At 40.3% G+C, this 17,088-nt stretch overlaps 2 protein-coding genes across 3 annotated transcripts in view; one reads left to right on the top strand and one right to left on the bottom strand.

Moving 5' to 3' along the window:
• The window catches only part of CMSS1 (cms1 ribosomal small subunit homolog), a 398,128-nt gene that overhangs the window by 255,374 nt on the left and 125,666 nt on the right, over window positions 1–17,088 (bottom strand). The window lies entirely within an intron of this gene.
• FILIP1L (filamin A interacting protein 1 like) overlaps window positions 1–17,088 on the top strand; it is a 312,484-nt gene that overhangs the window by 176,423 nt on the left and 118,973 nt on the right. For both annotated transcript variants that reach the window (XM_055410396.2, XM_088836402.1), the window contains exons 2-3: window positions 14,324–14,576; window positions 15,585–15,758. In XM_055410396.2, coding sequence (XP_055266371.1) covers window positions 14,334–14,576; window positions 15,585–15,758 — 417 coding nt within the window. In that variant the 5' untranslated portion in view covers window positions 14,324–14,333. The remainder of the gene's footprint in view (window positions 1–14,323; window positions 14,577–15,584; window positions 15,759–17,088) is intronic.

The following is a 17,088-nucleotide window of genomic DNA, read 5'->3' as shown; positions in this document are numbered from 1 at the left end:
TTTATTAACCAAAGTTATTTAAGCTTTCTGAAACTTGAACTCCTCATCTTGAAAAACAGGGTGAATAATTATCTATTTACTGATATAAAGAGCAATGTACACATGAAAGGTATTATAAGCACTCATCTGATAAGCAAAACTGGAATAAGTCTTCATTAAATGTCTACTATCAAATTATTTGATCTATACTGAGATCCAATATCAGAAGACAGAGGTCTTCCCTAAGTATATACTCTTACCATTTCGTTACTTTAGTTGTGTTTATTTTCTGGGAAATCATGCCCAACGCTATGCATTTCTTTAAGAAACACCTAACCTAATGAAGCGTAATTCTCAAGGGTGCAATCAAAATGTGTGGTGAGATAGTGTGTTGGATGAGGGAGACTAAACCACACAACTGAGATGTGGTGAGTGTTACATCTGGAAAAAAGAACAGAGTACTTCCCACTGAAGGGCCACAATGTGGCAAGAGAAGTAGCCTTGCTTGACTTAGCTCTGGAGGCAGGAGTAGGATAAATGAATAAAGATCCTGGGAGCTGTATTTCAGCTCACAAGGAAGCACTTTGAGACACTTGTGTACGTTAGTGGCTCAGTTGTGTCCGACTCTTCATGACCCCACGGACTGTAGCCCACCAGGTTCCTCTGTCCATGGGACTCTCCAGCAAGAATACTGGAGTGGGTTGCCATTTCCTTCTCCAGGGGATCTTCCCCACCCAGGGATCGAACCTGGGTCTCCCACATTGCAGGCAGATTCTTTACCATCTGAGCCACCAGGGAAGCCCTCAGACACTTAGAGCTGTGTAACAATGGCACAGATGGGCACAGAAAATACCTAGTGCCTGATACTATGTTGACTCTGTCAACAAAGGCCCATCTAGTCAAGGCTATAGTTTTTCCAGTGGTCATGTATGGATGTGAGTGTTGGACTATAAAGAAAGCTGAGCACCAAAGAATTGATGCTTTTGAACTGTGATATTGGAGAAGACTCTTGAGAGCCCCTTGGACTGCAAGGAGATCCAACCAGTCCATCCTAAAGGAGATAAGTCCTGGGTGTTCATTGGAAGTACTGATGTTTAAGCTGAAACTCCAATACTTTGGCCACCTGATGAGAAGAGCTAACTCATTTGTAAAGACCCTGATGCTGGGAAAGATTGAGGGCAGGAGGAGAAGGGGATGAGAGAGGATGAGATGGTTAGATGGCATTATTGACTCAGTGGACGTGGGTCTGGGTGGACTCTAGGAGTTGGTGATGGACACGTAGGCCTGGTGTGCTGCGGTTCAAGGGGTCGCAGAGAGTCGGACACGACTGGGCGACTGAACTGACAGAACCGACTGATCCTATGGGAGATGGATGAGATGACTGAACTGCCTTTTGAACTTCACATCTGAGGTGAAAGTAACCCTGAATTTCTTTTAGGAATCAGAATTCTTAAGAATATGGACCTGAATCACAGATCCCCAAGTTCTATTCGCCTCTCTGAAGCCCTATTCAGCCTTCCCTACAAGTAAAAACACCGTTAAGGGAATGTTTCAATGACTTTTACTGAAAATGGAAGAAAAAGATAAAGGGGGGCCATTGCTAAATTAGGTTATCTGGTTTTCAATGTGTCTTTTTTTAGCCATCAGATAGCTCTGCTGTAGCTGGCTGAGTTTAGTGTCTTCAAATGTGGGTGACTAGGGCAATAAAAGGAAACAAACTTTTATTTTTTCATTTTAAGAGAAACCAAATAAAAGACTCAACAGGATTTTTTTCCCAAATGTGGCCATGCAAGCACAACCTGGCTGATCTGCAACTGAGCACTATTAACATCTATTTATAACCAGTATTTTCATAGATGAATCACATTTACCATGAGACAGTTAATATTAAGGGCTCAACCAGCTCTGCTGAGAACCCCATAATCTTACTACTTCTCTTTCCATTCCCCTTTCAGGGAACTAAGTTATAGCTTTATGCATCCACACAGAGAGAGGGGGAAATCCAAGTGGAAATGTAAAGCTAGCCGACAGCCTGCTCCCTAAATGTTAAATCATTCAAACTTAAGGCACTGAATCACTTTCAAGGTTGTCCCTTGACGAAGAGCGTCCTCCAGTCAGCACAGACTCACTGTGCATTATGCAGCCATCTTGCCATCAAAACAGTTCATCCCCCAAACTTCCTACAAACGAGTTTAAACGGCACTGCATTATGTCACAGACATAAAAACAGGACTAAGGACTGTTCAAGGTGCCGTCAAATAAAAAGGAGTGCGGCGGATGCTGAACTCATTTTATGCATGTGAGCCTGTAATCAGGGAGGTGAGGGTAAGACCGAACAAAGGGTCAGGGCACATGTGATAAAGGCTCTGAACATTCAGTGACTGTAACTGCAATTTTCTAGTAAGTCCTGGGGACCGAGTGTCCCTTCTCCACCCACATGTGTGCAAACACACACACTAAACTTTGTGTAGGTACCAGCACCACCCTGATTGTTGTTCAGTTACTAAGTTGTGTTTGATTCTTTGCGACTCCATGGACTGTGGCATACTAGGCTTCCCTGTCCTTCATTATCTCCCAGAGTTAGATTAAATTCATGTCCGTTGAGTTGGTGAGGTGATGCTATCTAACCATCTCATCCTCTGCTGCCCCCTTCTCCTTTTGCCTTCTACCTTTCCCAGCATCAGGGTCTTTTCCAATGAGATGACTCCTCCCATCAGGTGGCCCAAGTACTGGAGCTTCAGCTTCAGCATCAGTCCCAAGGAATATTCAGGGTGGATTTCCTTTAGGATTTACTGGTTTGATTTCCCTGCAGTCCAAGGGACTCTCAAGGGTCTTCTCCAGCACCCCAATTTGAAAGCAGCAGATCTTTGGTGCTCAGCTTTACGGTCCAACTCTCACATTGTACGTGGGTACTGGAAAAGAGCTTTAACTACATAGAACTTTGTTGGCAAAATGATGTCTCTGCTTTTTAATATGCTGTCTAGGTTTGTCATAGCTTTCTTTCCAAGGAGCAGTGTATTCTGTTGGCAAACCTCTGCTAGCCTTTACCTCACTTCATTTTGTACTACAAGGCCAAACTTGCCTGTTGTTCCAGGTGTCTCCTGACTTCCTACTTTTGCATCTTAATCCCCTTTGATGAAAAGGACATCTTTTTTTAGTGTTGGTTCTAGAAGGTCTTGTAGGTCTTCATAGAACTGGTCAACTTCAGCTTCTTTGGCATCAGTGGCTGGGGCACAGACATGGATTACTGTGATGTTGAACTGGCTTGCCTTGGAAATGAATCAACATCATTCTGTCGTTTTTGAGACTGCACCCAAGTACTGCATTTTGAACTCTTTGTTCACTATGAGTGCTATTCCACTTCTTTTAAGGGATTCTTGCCCACAGTAGTAGATATAATGGTCATCTGAATTAAATTTGCCCATTCCTGTCCATTTCAGTTCACTGATTCCCTGAGATGTCCATGTTCACTCTTGCTATCTCCTGTTTGACCACGTCCAGTTTACCTTGATTCATAGACCTAACATTACAGGTTCCTATGCAACACTGTTCTTTACAGCATCGGACTTTACTTTCACCACAACCAAGCGTTGTTTCCACTTTGGCCCAGCCGCTTCATTCTTTCAGGAGCTATTACTAATTGCCCTCTGCTCTTCCCCAATAGGACACTGGACACTTTCTGATCTGAGAGGCTCATTTTTCAAGGGTCATATCTTTTTGCCTTCTCATACTGTTCATGGGATTCTCCAGGAAAGAATACTGCAGTGGACTGCCATTTCCTCCTCCAGCAGACCACATTTTGTCAGAACTCTTCACTATAAGCCATCTGTCTGAGGTGGCCATGCACAGCACTACGTCCTTTTGCCACTACAAGGCGGTGAATCATGAAGGGGACTACCCTCATATTGATATTAACTTTTGTCTTTGAGAGTCTCCACCCTTAGTTTAGCTTTACCATGCCCTTTCCTACAGTCTTTACTAAGGGTAAAACTCTTTAAGATTAAATGATGACATACACAAAGCATTTAAGGTAGCACCCAGCATGTGGTAAGAGGTCTATACATATTAGCTGCTTCTCAGTACCATTTTTCTGAATTTCTAGCCTGTGGTTCACAGATGACTCATCTTTACTATTAGGCAGTCCCTATTGATACTTAGGAGCCAATCAGCTCTATCGAGGACTGCATGATTTAGTCATTCAAATGAATCCCTGCTGAGGTTCAACTCTGTTGAATACTAAAGAGACAGACATGAACAGGGACCCTAAGCTCACAGAGCATGAACAATGAACTCATTACCAGGTAGCATTATCTCCATTTTACATCTGAAGGCTCACAGAGCTATAGTAAGTTGTTTAAGGCCACAGAGTTAACATGCTGGAGCAGTGACTCAAATCCAGATCCATTTGATCCCATAATCTCACAGTCTTTCTTGCCATGCTCCCTCTGCCCACACCCAAGATGCCAGCAAAGTATCTGAGAAAAGCCACTTTGTGGCTTAGTTTCTGCACATAAATGATGTATGAAAACAAAACATCTTTACTGAATAGACCAATTGCTGAAAGGGCCAGAAGTTGTGAATTCATTAATATTCATATTTTTGTGTAATTCTGGGTAGCCAGAATTAATTGTACTCATATCAACAAAACAGACATTAGTCTAGATACAAAAATAAGCTTGCACAAATTAGCAAATATGATAACCGATATAGAAAGTACTTCATAAATGTTTATTGAATAACAATGTTGAAGCAGGATATTTTCCTTTACTAAGTATACCTTCTTATGAGACCCTAAGTAGATACAGCATAGTGATTTGCTGAATTCTAAAGCCAGATGCCCATGCTGGGACCTGGCTCTGCTACTTTCTAGCAGTATGACCTTCAGCAAGTTACTTAGCAGCTATGCCTCAGTTTCCTCTATCGCAAAACAGAGAAAAAGTTTTTGAGAAGACTAAAGGAGTTAATCAAAAGAAAGCATTTAGTACTTATTTGCTAAGTACTGAATTAACGTAAGCTATCATTGTTATTTTCTTCTTTAAATTGGAGTAGTTTTGATTGGATACCCTGATGATATAGTAAATGATCAAGACCACAACCAATTTCTTTCACTGAGGCATTCTGAAGTTCTTTTATACAGCCAAATAACCTCTTTCTACCATTTAAACATGGAAATAAACAGGTATGCAGAGACTAAATTATGTCTAAGTAGCATCCAATTATGTAGAATAAGCAGTTTTTGTTATACAAAGAAAGAATGATTAAGAAAATTCAACATTTATACTAAGGAGTTGGCTAGGGGCTTGTACACTGGGGGGAGGTGGTAGTTAGAATGGGCCTCAATTGACATTTGGCTATTTCCTGTAACGAAATTAAGTAAATAATTGCAAAAAATTCTATTTGTCCTTCTTCTGCATGAATACATCCTTACCAAAATATATCACGATTTCAACCAGCTTACGCCAAAGAAAAACTGACCGAGGTCACTGCATAGGAAAACAAAGCAGAATCTGCTTCTCAGGGCCAACTGCACTGTATTTGTATCCATAGATACAAGACAACAGAGAAGCACAAAATTCTAAAGCGGGAAGTCCCAGGACCTCAGAGATCATCTAGTCTCAGGCACAAATTCTGTAGTAAGCGGGACCCATCAGCAAGTGAGGACCAGGGTAGAGGTCACGGGAAAGAAATTTTATTTCATCCTGAATGACCTCATGTGGCCAACCCAGCCCAATATCCTTATTTTACGAGCTGCGACCCAGGGCCTAGCTAGTTAAAAGCAGAACTGAGATCAAAAGTCCTGTTTCCTGATTCCTAGTCTATCACTCTCTTACATTTCTGAAGGCTGCCATTCTATGGCTCCGAGAGTCACAGATAATCAGCACATTAGGCTGTGTTAAACTTGACAACTAGGCAGGTTTCCTCTTTGCAAAGCCATCAGGCATTATGTTACTAGTGACAGTTATGAAAAGAATAAGGCATCATGATTTGTTATAAACAAAAGCAATTTTCCATTCCATTTTTTCCCCTTTGTAACCTGAAAAATCCCAAACCACCGCTGCTATTACAAAATTTTTCTTTTCCTCAGTACCCACCCCTGGGCCAAACACAGATGCATAAAAAATTTGCCAAGAGAAACAATGAAGTCACTGATAATACAAAGCATGAGAGTATCATGAAATTCATGTCTTTGTTTTCTTCCTCTCGATACTTAATTACTTCTCATTACTGATCATTTTGTGGTTGTTGGCAGAAGAGTAAGGAAACTCCACCACTGTAAACACGCGGAGACACACACTCCACGGTCAACCCGAAGTCTGCAAACGAAGGGTCTGTTAAACCCAATTGAGCACCAGCAAGAATGCTGAAGCTATTTTCCCTAGTCCCCAAAGAAGATAGATGGTTTCAGAAAAACTCTAAACAATTTAAAAAGGATAAACATAACATAAAAATGTTTCAGCTCATTCCTTTTTTAAAAAAATCACTTATAAATATCATCATTGGCAAATGATCTGTGCACTCCTGGAGGATTTCACTCAACTCACTTTAACAGTGAGGTGAGGAGGAATACAGCCAATATTTAATAATAACTATAAATGGAATACAACCTTTAAAAATGATGAACCACTATATTTCACACATGTAACATATTATACATCAGTTATAACTCAATTATAAAAAAAGAATGAGGTGAGGGAAGACAGTGCGTATATGGAGACTCACTCAGTTTTCTGTCGCAGTTTGTGCTTCATGCTAAGCTGCTTCAGTCGTGTCCAACTGTGCAACTCTATGGACTGCAGCCCACCAGGCTCCTCTGTGTCCATGGGGATTCTCCAGGCAAGAATACTGGAGTGGGTTGCCATGCCCTCCTCCAGGGGATCTTCCTGACCCAGGGGTGGAACCTGCATCTGTTACGTCTAACCTGCATCGGCAGGTGGGTTCTTTTACCACTAGTGCCACCTGGGAAGCCCTGTAGTAGTTCAGACTTGCCTTTAACTTAAAGAGCACTACTTATGAGCAATGCTTAGCAAGCTACCCTGCTAAACAGAAACTTACATTATCTTGGAATTCTGGAAGGCATACCTTGGATAAGATTAATGGTGACAGAGGAATCCTTATTGAATAGTAACAGAATACAAGTTGATTCTTATCAGGCTATTATTGTTCCACATTTGACTACCTGGGTAAGATGAAAGCACAGGAATGCATCATAGAAGTCACAAAAATAACCCTACGTTTCCAGGAAACTAAAGGAAGTAAAGAATCAAACACATTTTACCTCTCTTTTAAACTAGGCTTCCATGTGATTTTCACATGAATCTCTAAGTGTGACAGATGAGTTTTTCAAAGATGGCTGCAGTTAATTCTTCCCAGTCCTCTGCAATGTGACTCTGCAGCTTCTTCCATCAAGAAGTGGAATCTATTTCCCCACTTCCTGAATTTGGGGTGGCCTTGTAATGCTCTTTTACCAAAAATCTGAAGACTTGGAGTAGGGGAGAATAAGCGATGCAGGGCAGAGTCGATGACAACTACCGCCACAGGTCACTGTTCATCACATTCTTGGGATGCTGCCCTGAGTCCGCTCTACGGGGAAGCCTGGTCCAGCCCACCAGAGGCTGAAAGCCCATGTGGAGCAGAGATGAGATGACCCAGCTGAGATCAAGTTTGTCTAGCTGAGAGTCAGATACAGAGTGAGCCCATCTTAGCCCATTCACACCCAGTTGAGCTGCAAGATGACTGAAAATGCAGAGTGACCTACAGAGGTTTGAGCCACTGTTATTTAGCAATGTTACCTAAATTGTCGATCAGCCTCAACGTAGAAGGAACAAATCAGTCATTTTCTTGAATAGCCATTAGGTATGAAACACCAGGTCAGAAATCCCATGGGACACCTGAATGTATTAGATATTAATATTAGACAGAAGAAACTGAAGGCCTTGTCCTTCATGTGAGAACATTTATATAAACAAAGTGGTATATAACATTTAAGTGTTTTAAACATATCTACTCTACATTAACAACCTTCCATTATTCCTATAGGCCAGAGTAATGATCTCCCTGAGGTGATCAAGATAATCCAATGGGGTGGGAGAAAAAAAAACTGGATTTCTTATTTTTTACTAGTATTTTTCCTTTTCATTTTTGAATATGCTTTTCATAAGGTACATAGCATATATTAATATGCTAGTATAGGAACATTATATATTAGTACATAAATATACACATAATGGGGCTTTCTACAGTCAAAAATTCTATATATCCTATTATCCCTACATAAAAATATACTCCCTTTATGCCTTTGCATTTATCAAATAAATAAGTCCTTTCCTGGATATGTAGTGGAGTGAAAGTGAAAGTCGCTCAGTCATGTTCAACTCTTTGTGATCCCATGGACATACACGCCATGGAATTCTTCAGGCCAGAATACTGGAGTGGGTAGCTGTTCCCTTCTCCAGAGGATCTTCCCAACCCAGGGATCGAACCCAGGTCTCCTGCACAGCAGGCTGATTCTTTACCAGCTGAGCCACCAGGGAAGGCCAAGCAGTGGACAGTCAGTGACAACTACTGCCACAGATCACCGTTCGTCTCTACTGTAATCATTGATAAGTAATCTCTTCAGCAAGGCTCCAAGCACTTTTCACACATGGTGCCGGTATCCATCTCAGACAGGGTGTTCATAGCCACCTGTCCTTGGCAGTGCAGCATAATAGCGTGAGACGTGATTGTTTAAGAGCACAGGTAGTAGAGCCAGGTTGTCTGGATTCAAATCCCAGTTCTTCCACTTACTAGCTGTGCAGCCTTCATTGGTGCTTCCATTTCTTCGCTGTAAATAGAGAAAATGACATCCCCACACTTCATAGGGTTGTTGGGGAGAAATGAATGAGTTAATACATGTAAAACGCTTAGAAGAATGCCTGGCATGTAGTAACGTCTCATTAAGGATTAGCTATCATCAACATTACCACCTCCATCACCACCATCACTGTTGATCTCTAGCAGCTAATAGAGGAAATAAATGTGTGATGGAGGAAAGTCAGAATGAACATGAATTATAGAGAAAAGATACTACATGACTTGTTAAAACTTTGAAAGTGGATGTTTTAAGTTTCTCCAGATGGACACCATAACTTTAAGGCAGGGTGCCCCACTAGTATCACTTGATAGTTGGCTTGTTAATGACAAAATACATAATATACAGGTAAGCCACTAACACCTTCAAGTTCTGCTTTTACAGCCTGATTGTTATGATGAGGCTACTGAACAATTCTTAGTTGAAAATTAACTCTGGGATTCTTTCCTTAAGCGCTGTCTTTTAACTGTGATCTCTACTCTGGTGGAAAACCATTGGTCACAGGTTTACTGCATATCCATATGCAGCGTTTAGATTTCTGTGGATTTCCTATAGGGTGCAGACCCACAAATCCATGTCTTTTAAATATACTATTGATAATCTATGCTAAAAGAAAGGCACAGTGGCAAGAATCATTATATATCCTAGGAGAAAGGGGGTTTATAGAGATCACCTCCTCACCCTCCTCACCTCACAAATCAGGATACTGCACTCAGGGAGGGTCACGTCTTAACTAAGTCCCACAGCTGATTTGTGATAGAATTCTTTTCACCTGACTTCTGTCTAGTTCAGTACACTTTTCATGACCCCAGATTTATAAACTATTTCCATAAACTTTACACTTGAAAGTGTACCACCTATATTAAGAAAATTAAGACAGTCACACCATAAATAACCAATTTAGTGCAGGATACACAGTGGGCCTTCAATAAATGCTTATTGAAGGATGGGTGGAGAGATGAATGGAGGCTGAGCTGGTTGGTTCTGAAGTCCTCAAGGTCCCTAAACTGTTCTGCACTCTGATTTCTCAAGTGGTGCCAGCAAGGTGGAACTGGAAGGAGTCACTTCTTCAACAGAGTACCCAGGAAAGACACAAAACCATTCTTTCAATCTTCTTTTCTTTCTCCCTGAATTCATGGTTCACAATTCATTAGATGAAATAGATAATCAAATAAACTTGCTTTAGTTCTTAAATTTTTTTCTAACTATAAAGGTAGTACAGAATCGCTATAAAATTGGAGGGAATAAAAGTAAAGTTAATAATGTTAATAATAAAAGGTAATGTTTATTTGGTGATAATACTTTATTAGGCATGCTGCAAACATATGACATGTATTGACTAATTTAATCCTCACAGCAACCTTAGGTTATGAATATACTACCATTATCATTCTCATTTTACAGATGAGAAAGGCAGAGAGGTATCAAGTAACTTGCCAAAGTTTTATAGCCAATAAGTAAATGAAGAGAGATATGAACTCAAGCAGAGTGGTTCCAGAGTTCATGGTCTTAACCATTCTATTATACTGCCACTGCTCAAATTTTGGTTTCCAATGAAAATTATAAAGAAAAGAAATGATTTATTATTAGAGAAATGCAGATCAGAACTACAATGAGGTATCATCTCACACCAGTCAAAATGGCAATCATAAAAAAATCTATCTATAAACAACAAATACTGAAGACGCTGTGGAGAAACGGAACCCTCTTGCACTGTTGGTGGGAATGTAAACTGATACAGCCGCTAACAGGAACAGTATGGACATTCCTTACAAAAGTAGGAATAAAACTTCCGTATGACCCAATAATCCCACTATTGGGCACATACCCTGAGGAAACCGTAATTGAAAAAGACACATGTACCCCAATGTTCATTGCAGCACTGTTTACAACAGATAGGACATGGAAGCAACCTAGATGTCCACTGACAGATAAATGGATACAGAAGTTGTGGTACATATATACAATGGAATTTCACTCAGCTATAAAAAGGAATGCATTTGAGTCAGTTCTAATGAGGTAGATGAACCTAGAGCCTATTATACAGAGTGAATTTAAGCCAGAAAGAGAAAAACAAGTATCATATATTAATGCATATATATGGAATCTAGAAGGGTACTGATGATCCTATTTGCAGGGGAGCAATGGAGATGCAAAAATAGAGAACAGACTTGCGGACATAGAGGGGAAAGGAGGGAATATGAAGAAGTGAAAGGGCAGCACTGAAGCATACACTTTACCATATGCGAAATGGACAGCCAGTGGGAATTTGCTGTGTGACGCAGTTCTCTGTGACAACCTCCAGGGGTGGGATGGGGTGGGAGGAAAGTTCAAGAGAGAGGGGACATATGTATACCTATGGCTGATTCATGTTGATGTATGGCAGAAACCAACACAATATTGTAAAACAGTTATCTTCCAATTAAAAAATAAAGAACTGATTTAAAAACTGATTAACTTGACTAAATTAAATTTAAAACTTCTTTACCACAAAAGACATAGAGTGAAAATGTTTAAGCTACTACCAGAAGAAATAACAGCAAAACATATAATCAACAAAACAGTAACTTATAGAATATGTAATGAATTCCTATAAATTCATAAGAAAAAGACAACTAATATTTACATAAGGAAAATAGGCAAAGAGTATGAACAAGCAATTTATGAAGAAACTCAAATGGCATCTAAACACATAAAAGGATGCTACTCTTATTAATTTAGGATGCAAATCAGATACCATTTCATTTACCATACTGGTATAAATTCCATAATAGCATGTGTTGATGAAGATATGGAACAAGGAGAACACTTACACTCTGCTATAAATTGGTACTCCACTGAGGAGAGCAGTAATCCCTAGCAATGTTGAGACCACAATATGGCAGAGTCCAAAAATCCCACTCTTACACCGTAAAGAATACCTGAAGAAATGCATGCACACAGGAAGAAAATGTAAAAGTATGTTCACAGCTGCATTTTTTACTAACACTAAAAACATGTAAATTATTTAAATATCCATCGACAGTAAAATGGATAAGTAAATGGTGGATTATTCATACAGTGTAATATCATATAGCAGTCAAATACGTAAAATAAGCAAAATGGAACAAGTAAGAATCTCAAAAATGTACAAAAAAAACTTTCAGAGTGCTACACTCAATATGCTATGTTTACATTAGGTTTGAAAATCTGCAAAGTAAAACTATAAATGGCTCAGCAATTTATACACATGCATTAATTATATTATATTATATTATATTAATTATATTAATATAAAACATGCATGGGAAGAATAAACACCAAATTCAAGATGGTTACTTATGGGGTAGGATATGTAGAAAGTGCGTTAAGGAAGACATACATAGGGGCTTCTACTCTGTCTATAATATTTTACTTAAAAAACTATTTTCTAATGTATTGGATTGTTTGGGTTAATCTGTAAGATATTACCCAAATATATAACAAATGGAGATTTAACAAATCTGTGTGGTAGCATGCAGTGACTCATTATATTGTTATACTTCTCTGTATGCTTGACCTTTTCCAGATTATTTTTTGGTCATGCCTAGTTCGCCAGCCAGGGATAGAGCTGTTCTTCCTTGCAGTGGAAACCAGAGCCCCAGTCACTGGACCACCAGGGAATTCCCTCCAGAATTTTTTTTCAATGTAATTTTGGCTGTAGTGGGTCTCTGATGCAGCACACAGGCTCTTCATTGCTGTCCGTGTGATTTCTCTAGCTGTGGTGAGCAGGGGCTACTCTCTTGTTGCGGTACTGTGGGCTTCCTGTTGCAGTAGCTTATCTTATTGTGAGAGCCCGAGCTCTAGGTGAGTGGGCTTCAGTAGTTGCAGTGCTTGGGTTCAGTAGTTGTGGCACATGGGTTAAGCTGCCCTACAACATGTGGAATCCTAGTTCCTAGACCAGGGATGGAACCCATGTCCCCTGCATTCGCAGGCAGATTCTTAGCCACTGGACCAGCAAGGAAGTTCCACCTCTTCTGATTTTTAAAGAAATACTATTATAAACGAAAAGCAAAGCACCAATGATGCTTACTCCTTGGAAGGAAAGTGATGACCAACCTAGAAAGCACATTAAAAAGCAGAGACATTACTTTGCCAACAAAGGTCTGTCTAGTCAAGGCTATGGTTTTTCCAGTGGTCATGTATGGATGTGAGAGTTGGACTGTGAAGAAAGCTGAGTGCCGAAGAATTGATGCTTTTGAACTGTGGTGCTGGAGAAGACTCTTGAGAGTCCCTCGGACTGCAAGGAGAGCCAACCAGTCCATTCTAAAGGAGATCAGTCCTGGGTATTCACTGGAAGGACTGATGCTAAAGCTGAAACTCCAATACTTTGGCCACCTCATGAGACGAGTTGACTCACTGGAAAAGACTCTGATGCTGGGAGGGATTGGGGGCAGGAGGAGGAGGGGACGACAGAGGATGAGATGGCTGGATGGCATCACCCACTCGATGGACATGAGTTTGAGTGAACTCTGGGAGTTGGTGATGGACAGGGAGGCCTCGCGTGCTGTGATTCATGGGGCCGCAAAGAGTCGGACACGACTGAACGACTGAATTGAACTGAACTGAATGATGATGATAGTTTCTTGACTTGTAGGAATGAGCAAAATTAACAATCTTTTTGAACATCACTGAAGTAGTCTGTAAGTTCAATTGATATTTTTTTTCATTAGAAACCTCAAAGGTGGAACAAATTATTGTGCTATTGTAAATTAATTTCAATACCTATATAATAAGATGTACAGCTAAAATTGTCCCTCAAATATTACTTTATTTTATATTGTTTTCATAAAAATCAACTACCATAGGCACTATGGTTCTTATTTTGGAGATAAGGGTTCTAAATATAAACCCTTGACTTATCCAAAGACAGTTCTGGAATTTTAGCAGAATGTCAGGGATGCAGCCAGGAACCAAGCCTTCATTCCTTTAATATTAGACTTTACCATCATAACAAAATAACCCAAAGTATTTTGTAGCAGTAATTCTGATAATTCTATCTTAAAGCACCAAAGGCTAAGAAACTTAAAAACATTTTTTTAAGTTCCACAAGGGTTTCCTTGTGGAACCACAATGTGAATCTGCAGAAAGTTAGAACAATTAGCAAATTTACCATTTTATAATTATGTTAAGTACGTCTTAAGTAAGCACTTAAGCCGAGGTTGGAGGTATGACCCAGGTCCCTCAGGTGGATTGCTTGGCGGATGAAGTTCAAATACAGTCTGTTTACCCATGGACATAAGTGGCCTTAATCAAAGCAGAACACATTTTTTAAAATGTTGATTTTAAAAACAGAAGTGTAAATAAGACTGTGATTTATGAATCTGCTAATACCCTTCTCTGCTGTAGACTTCAGAAAGATTGAGTCTTTGGCTGTGGTAAATATAACATGAGTGCAGACTTGTCAAAGCAGTAACAGGTTCTCTTATTAAAATTCCACTTCCACTAAGCATTACAAATTGTCTTTCTTCTTTCCAGCCCTTAAAGAATGCGTTCCAAAAGCAGTAACAAGGAGGGTTCAGCCCCAAAGCAATTTCCAAGACCTGGGAAAGACCACAGTTTCCAAGGGCCTGAGGACAAGAAGCAGAGACAGCAAGACGAAGACCCCACCAGGGAGTCGGACGCAATCCTTCCATATCCTAAGTCACACAGTGGTAATGGCCACCAAGGAGAAGACCTCTCCAGAGATGACCTCTTATTTCTTCTCAGCATTCTGGAAGGAGAACTGCAGGTCAGCTGGCTTAGCACTATCGCCCTCATGTTTCCAGGGGAAGGCTGCTTATGAATTTGGTGTGTAGGCTGCCACAGACATAACTATCTGTGCTTCATACTTGTATGCACATGAAAGCAAAGTGTAAGGACACAGGCATAGAATTCTCTTCTGGCAACACGAAGAGTAATTAATCACATCTAAAAGGGCTGTCATGATGACATGCGATTGGCATGAACATGTGAAAGGTCACATCCTCCACTCATGCTGCTTCAGCACACAGGCTTGGAAGGGTAACAATAATAGCTGATGACTTCTGGGTCAGTTTTAAATGACAGTAGGTGCTTTTATACCTCACATGAACTGGCTCCTAGATTTGCCCCAGCATTATTAACCTACACAAAATAAACAGCTGCTATACATACAGGACAATCTTATTTCATATCCCTGAATATGAAAATACCAGTCCACTGAGGAATATCATGTTATCTACTTGTCAAACACAATGAAAAATGTAGAATTCTCTCCATGTTGTCTAGTTATCACAATAAAAAGCATTATTTATGTGTAACTAGACTATAAGAAGGATAAAGGGACATAGTTTTGCTGCTGCTGCTAAGTCACTTCAGTCGTGTCCAACTCTGTGTGACCCCATAGACGGAAGCCCACCAGGCTCCCCCGTCCCTGGGATTCTCCAGGCAAGAACACTGGAGTGGGTTGCCATTTCCTTCTCCAATGTGTGAAAGTGAAAAGTGAAAGTGAAGTCGCTCAGTCGTGTCCGACCCTTAGCGACCCCACGGACTGCAGCCTACCAGGCTCCTCCATCCATGGGATTGTCCAGGCAAGAGTACTGGAGTGGCTTGCCATTGCCTTCTCTGTTTTGCTACCTTTTGTAAAAGGTGCTATAACGGAATATGATGTTTATATTTGAAAGAGAAGAAACAAGAAAAAACACTCAACACAAGAAATCACTTGCAGAGACTGCTTGTAGATAAAGTGTGCTTTCTGAAATGTGTTTTGTTCCTACAGGCTCGAGATGAAGTCATAGGCGTTTTAAAGGCTGAAAAAATGGACTTGGCTTTGCTGGAAGCTCAGTATGGGTTTGTCACTCCAAAAAAGGTGCTAGAAGCTCTCCAGCGAGATGCTTTTCAAGCAAAATCTGCCCCTTGGCAAGAGGACATCTATGAGAAACCAATGAATGAGGTATGGATTGTAATCAGGAGTGTGCGCTTAGGGAGATGAAGTAAGCTCACCAGCTAGTAAAGCGCTGGGCCTGGCAGGTGAGCAGGACATGTAAGTCCTGTTTCGGTTATTTATAGTTGTATGTTTAAAACCTACCCAAGGAAGATAAACACTACATGCTCTACAGGAAAGAAAAGGAGAATAAATCATGGACAGGAAGCAGGATGTTCCCACTGGGTTTGTTTCTTGACATCAGACTAAAACCTAATAAATGCAAGAGAATTCCTCCCTCTTTCTCTCTCCCCCTCTCTCCTTCTTGTACAAACATGGACACATACACACACACACACACACGCAAAGAGACACAGATACTTGGACCCACACACACACACACTCACAGGGGTCTGTACTTCTTTTAGAGATCTGAAGGCAATAATAAAAAACAGATAAAGTTCAACCATGGAGGTTAATTTATTTGAAAACACTGGAGTATTACGTCATAGAAATTATGAGCATGAATGGAAATGATCTGAAGAACTGTCCAAGAAACAGAGTTTTAGGAAGTATACATTTTAGATGAGTACATATCCTCTTTTTTCTTTCAATAGTTTAATGACAGTGAAGACTTTGCCCCTCACCAAGTGTGCCCAGCAAGGACAATGGCAAAGATGAACAGTTTCAACACGGCCACCACTGCACAGATACAGCACTGCTTGCTCTTTTACTTGCTGACATTTCTGAAACTCCTTTGCATCCTTAGTTTATTCTTCCATTTTCCTCTGAGACCTTGATGGAAAATTTCATAATTTTTCATTTTTATAAAAAAGAAACGACCAGGAGCATAAGCTAAGGCTGAAGGGAGTGAAAGCAAGTTTTGGACAAATTTCCCTATTCAGGAATGACCTCTAATGTCCCTGCTATTCTTGTCTTGGGTGTCTCCTGAGAGAAGCCTACCATCTTGCCAAATTGTTAAGGAGTTTGGTCATATGGATCTGATTCTCTGAGGGGTGAAGATGAGACCACCCAAAGTCTGTTGATTGAGCTTTAATCCAAATTTTAAACAAGAGGAGCTGAACCCTCATTCAAGGCAATAGTGTTAAAACTGTATCTGGGTTCCCAACACAGTGACTGCTAAACAGCATTAAGCACAAATTTCACAAATGCAAATTAATGATCACTGAACATATCCTCACATAACTCCACAAATGGCATAGCCCCTCAACACTTCAGTGTAAAATGAAACAGAATAATTTCACACTTATCTTGAAAACAGTAGGAAAAAGTTTTAGTTACAAAATCTACTGCACACTGCAAAATTGGAAATACCCTCTCTGCAAATGCTTGCAATCCT

This window comes from Moschus berezovskii, chromosome 1, assembly GCF_049115385.1.
Source record: "Moschus berezovskii isolate FMDL1 chromosome 1, NW_MosBer_1.0, whole genome shotgun sequence".
NCBI classification, from domain to species: domain Eukaryota; kingdom Metazoa; phylum Chordata; class Mammalia; order Artiodactyla; family Moschidae; genus Moschus; species Moschus berezovskii.
The sequence above is the reverse complement of the archived record's forward strand: the minus strand, read 5'-3'. Positions and strand labels throughout refer to the sequence as shown.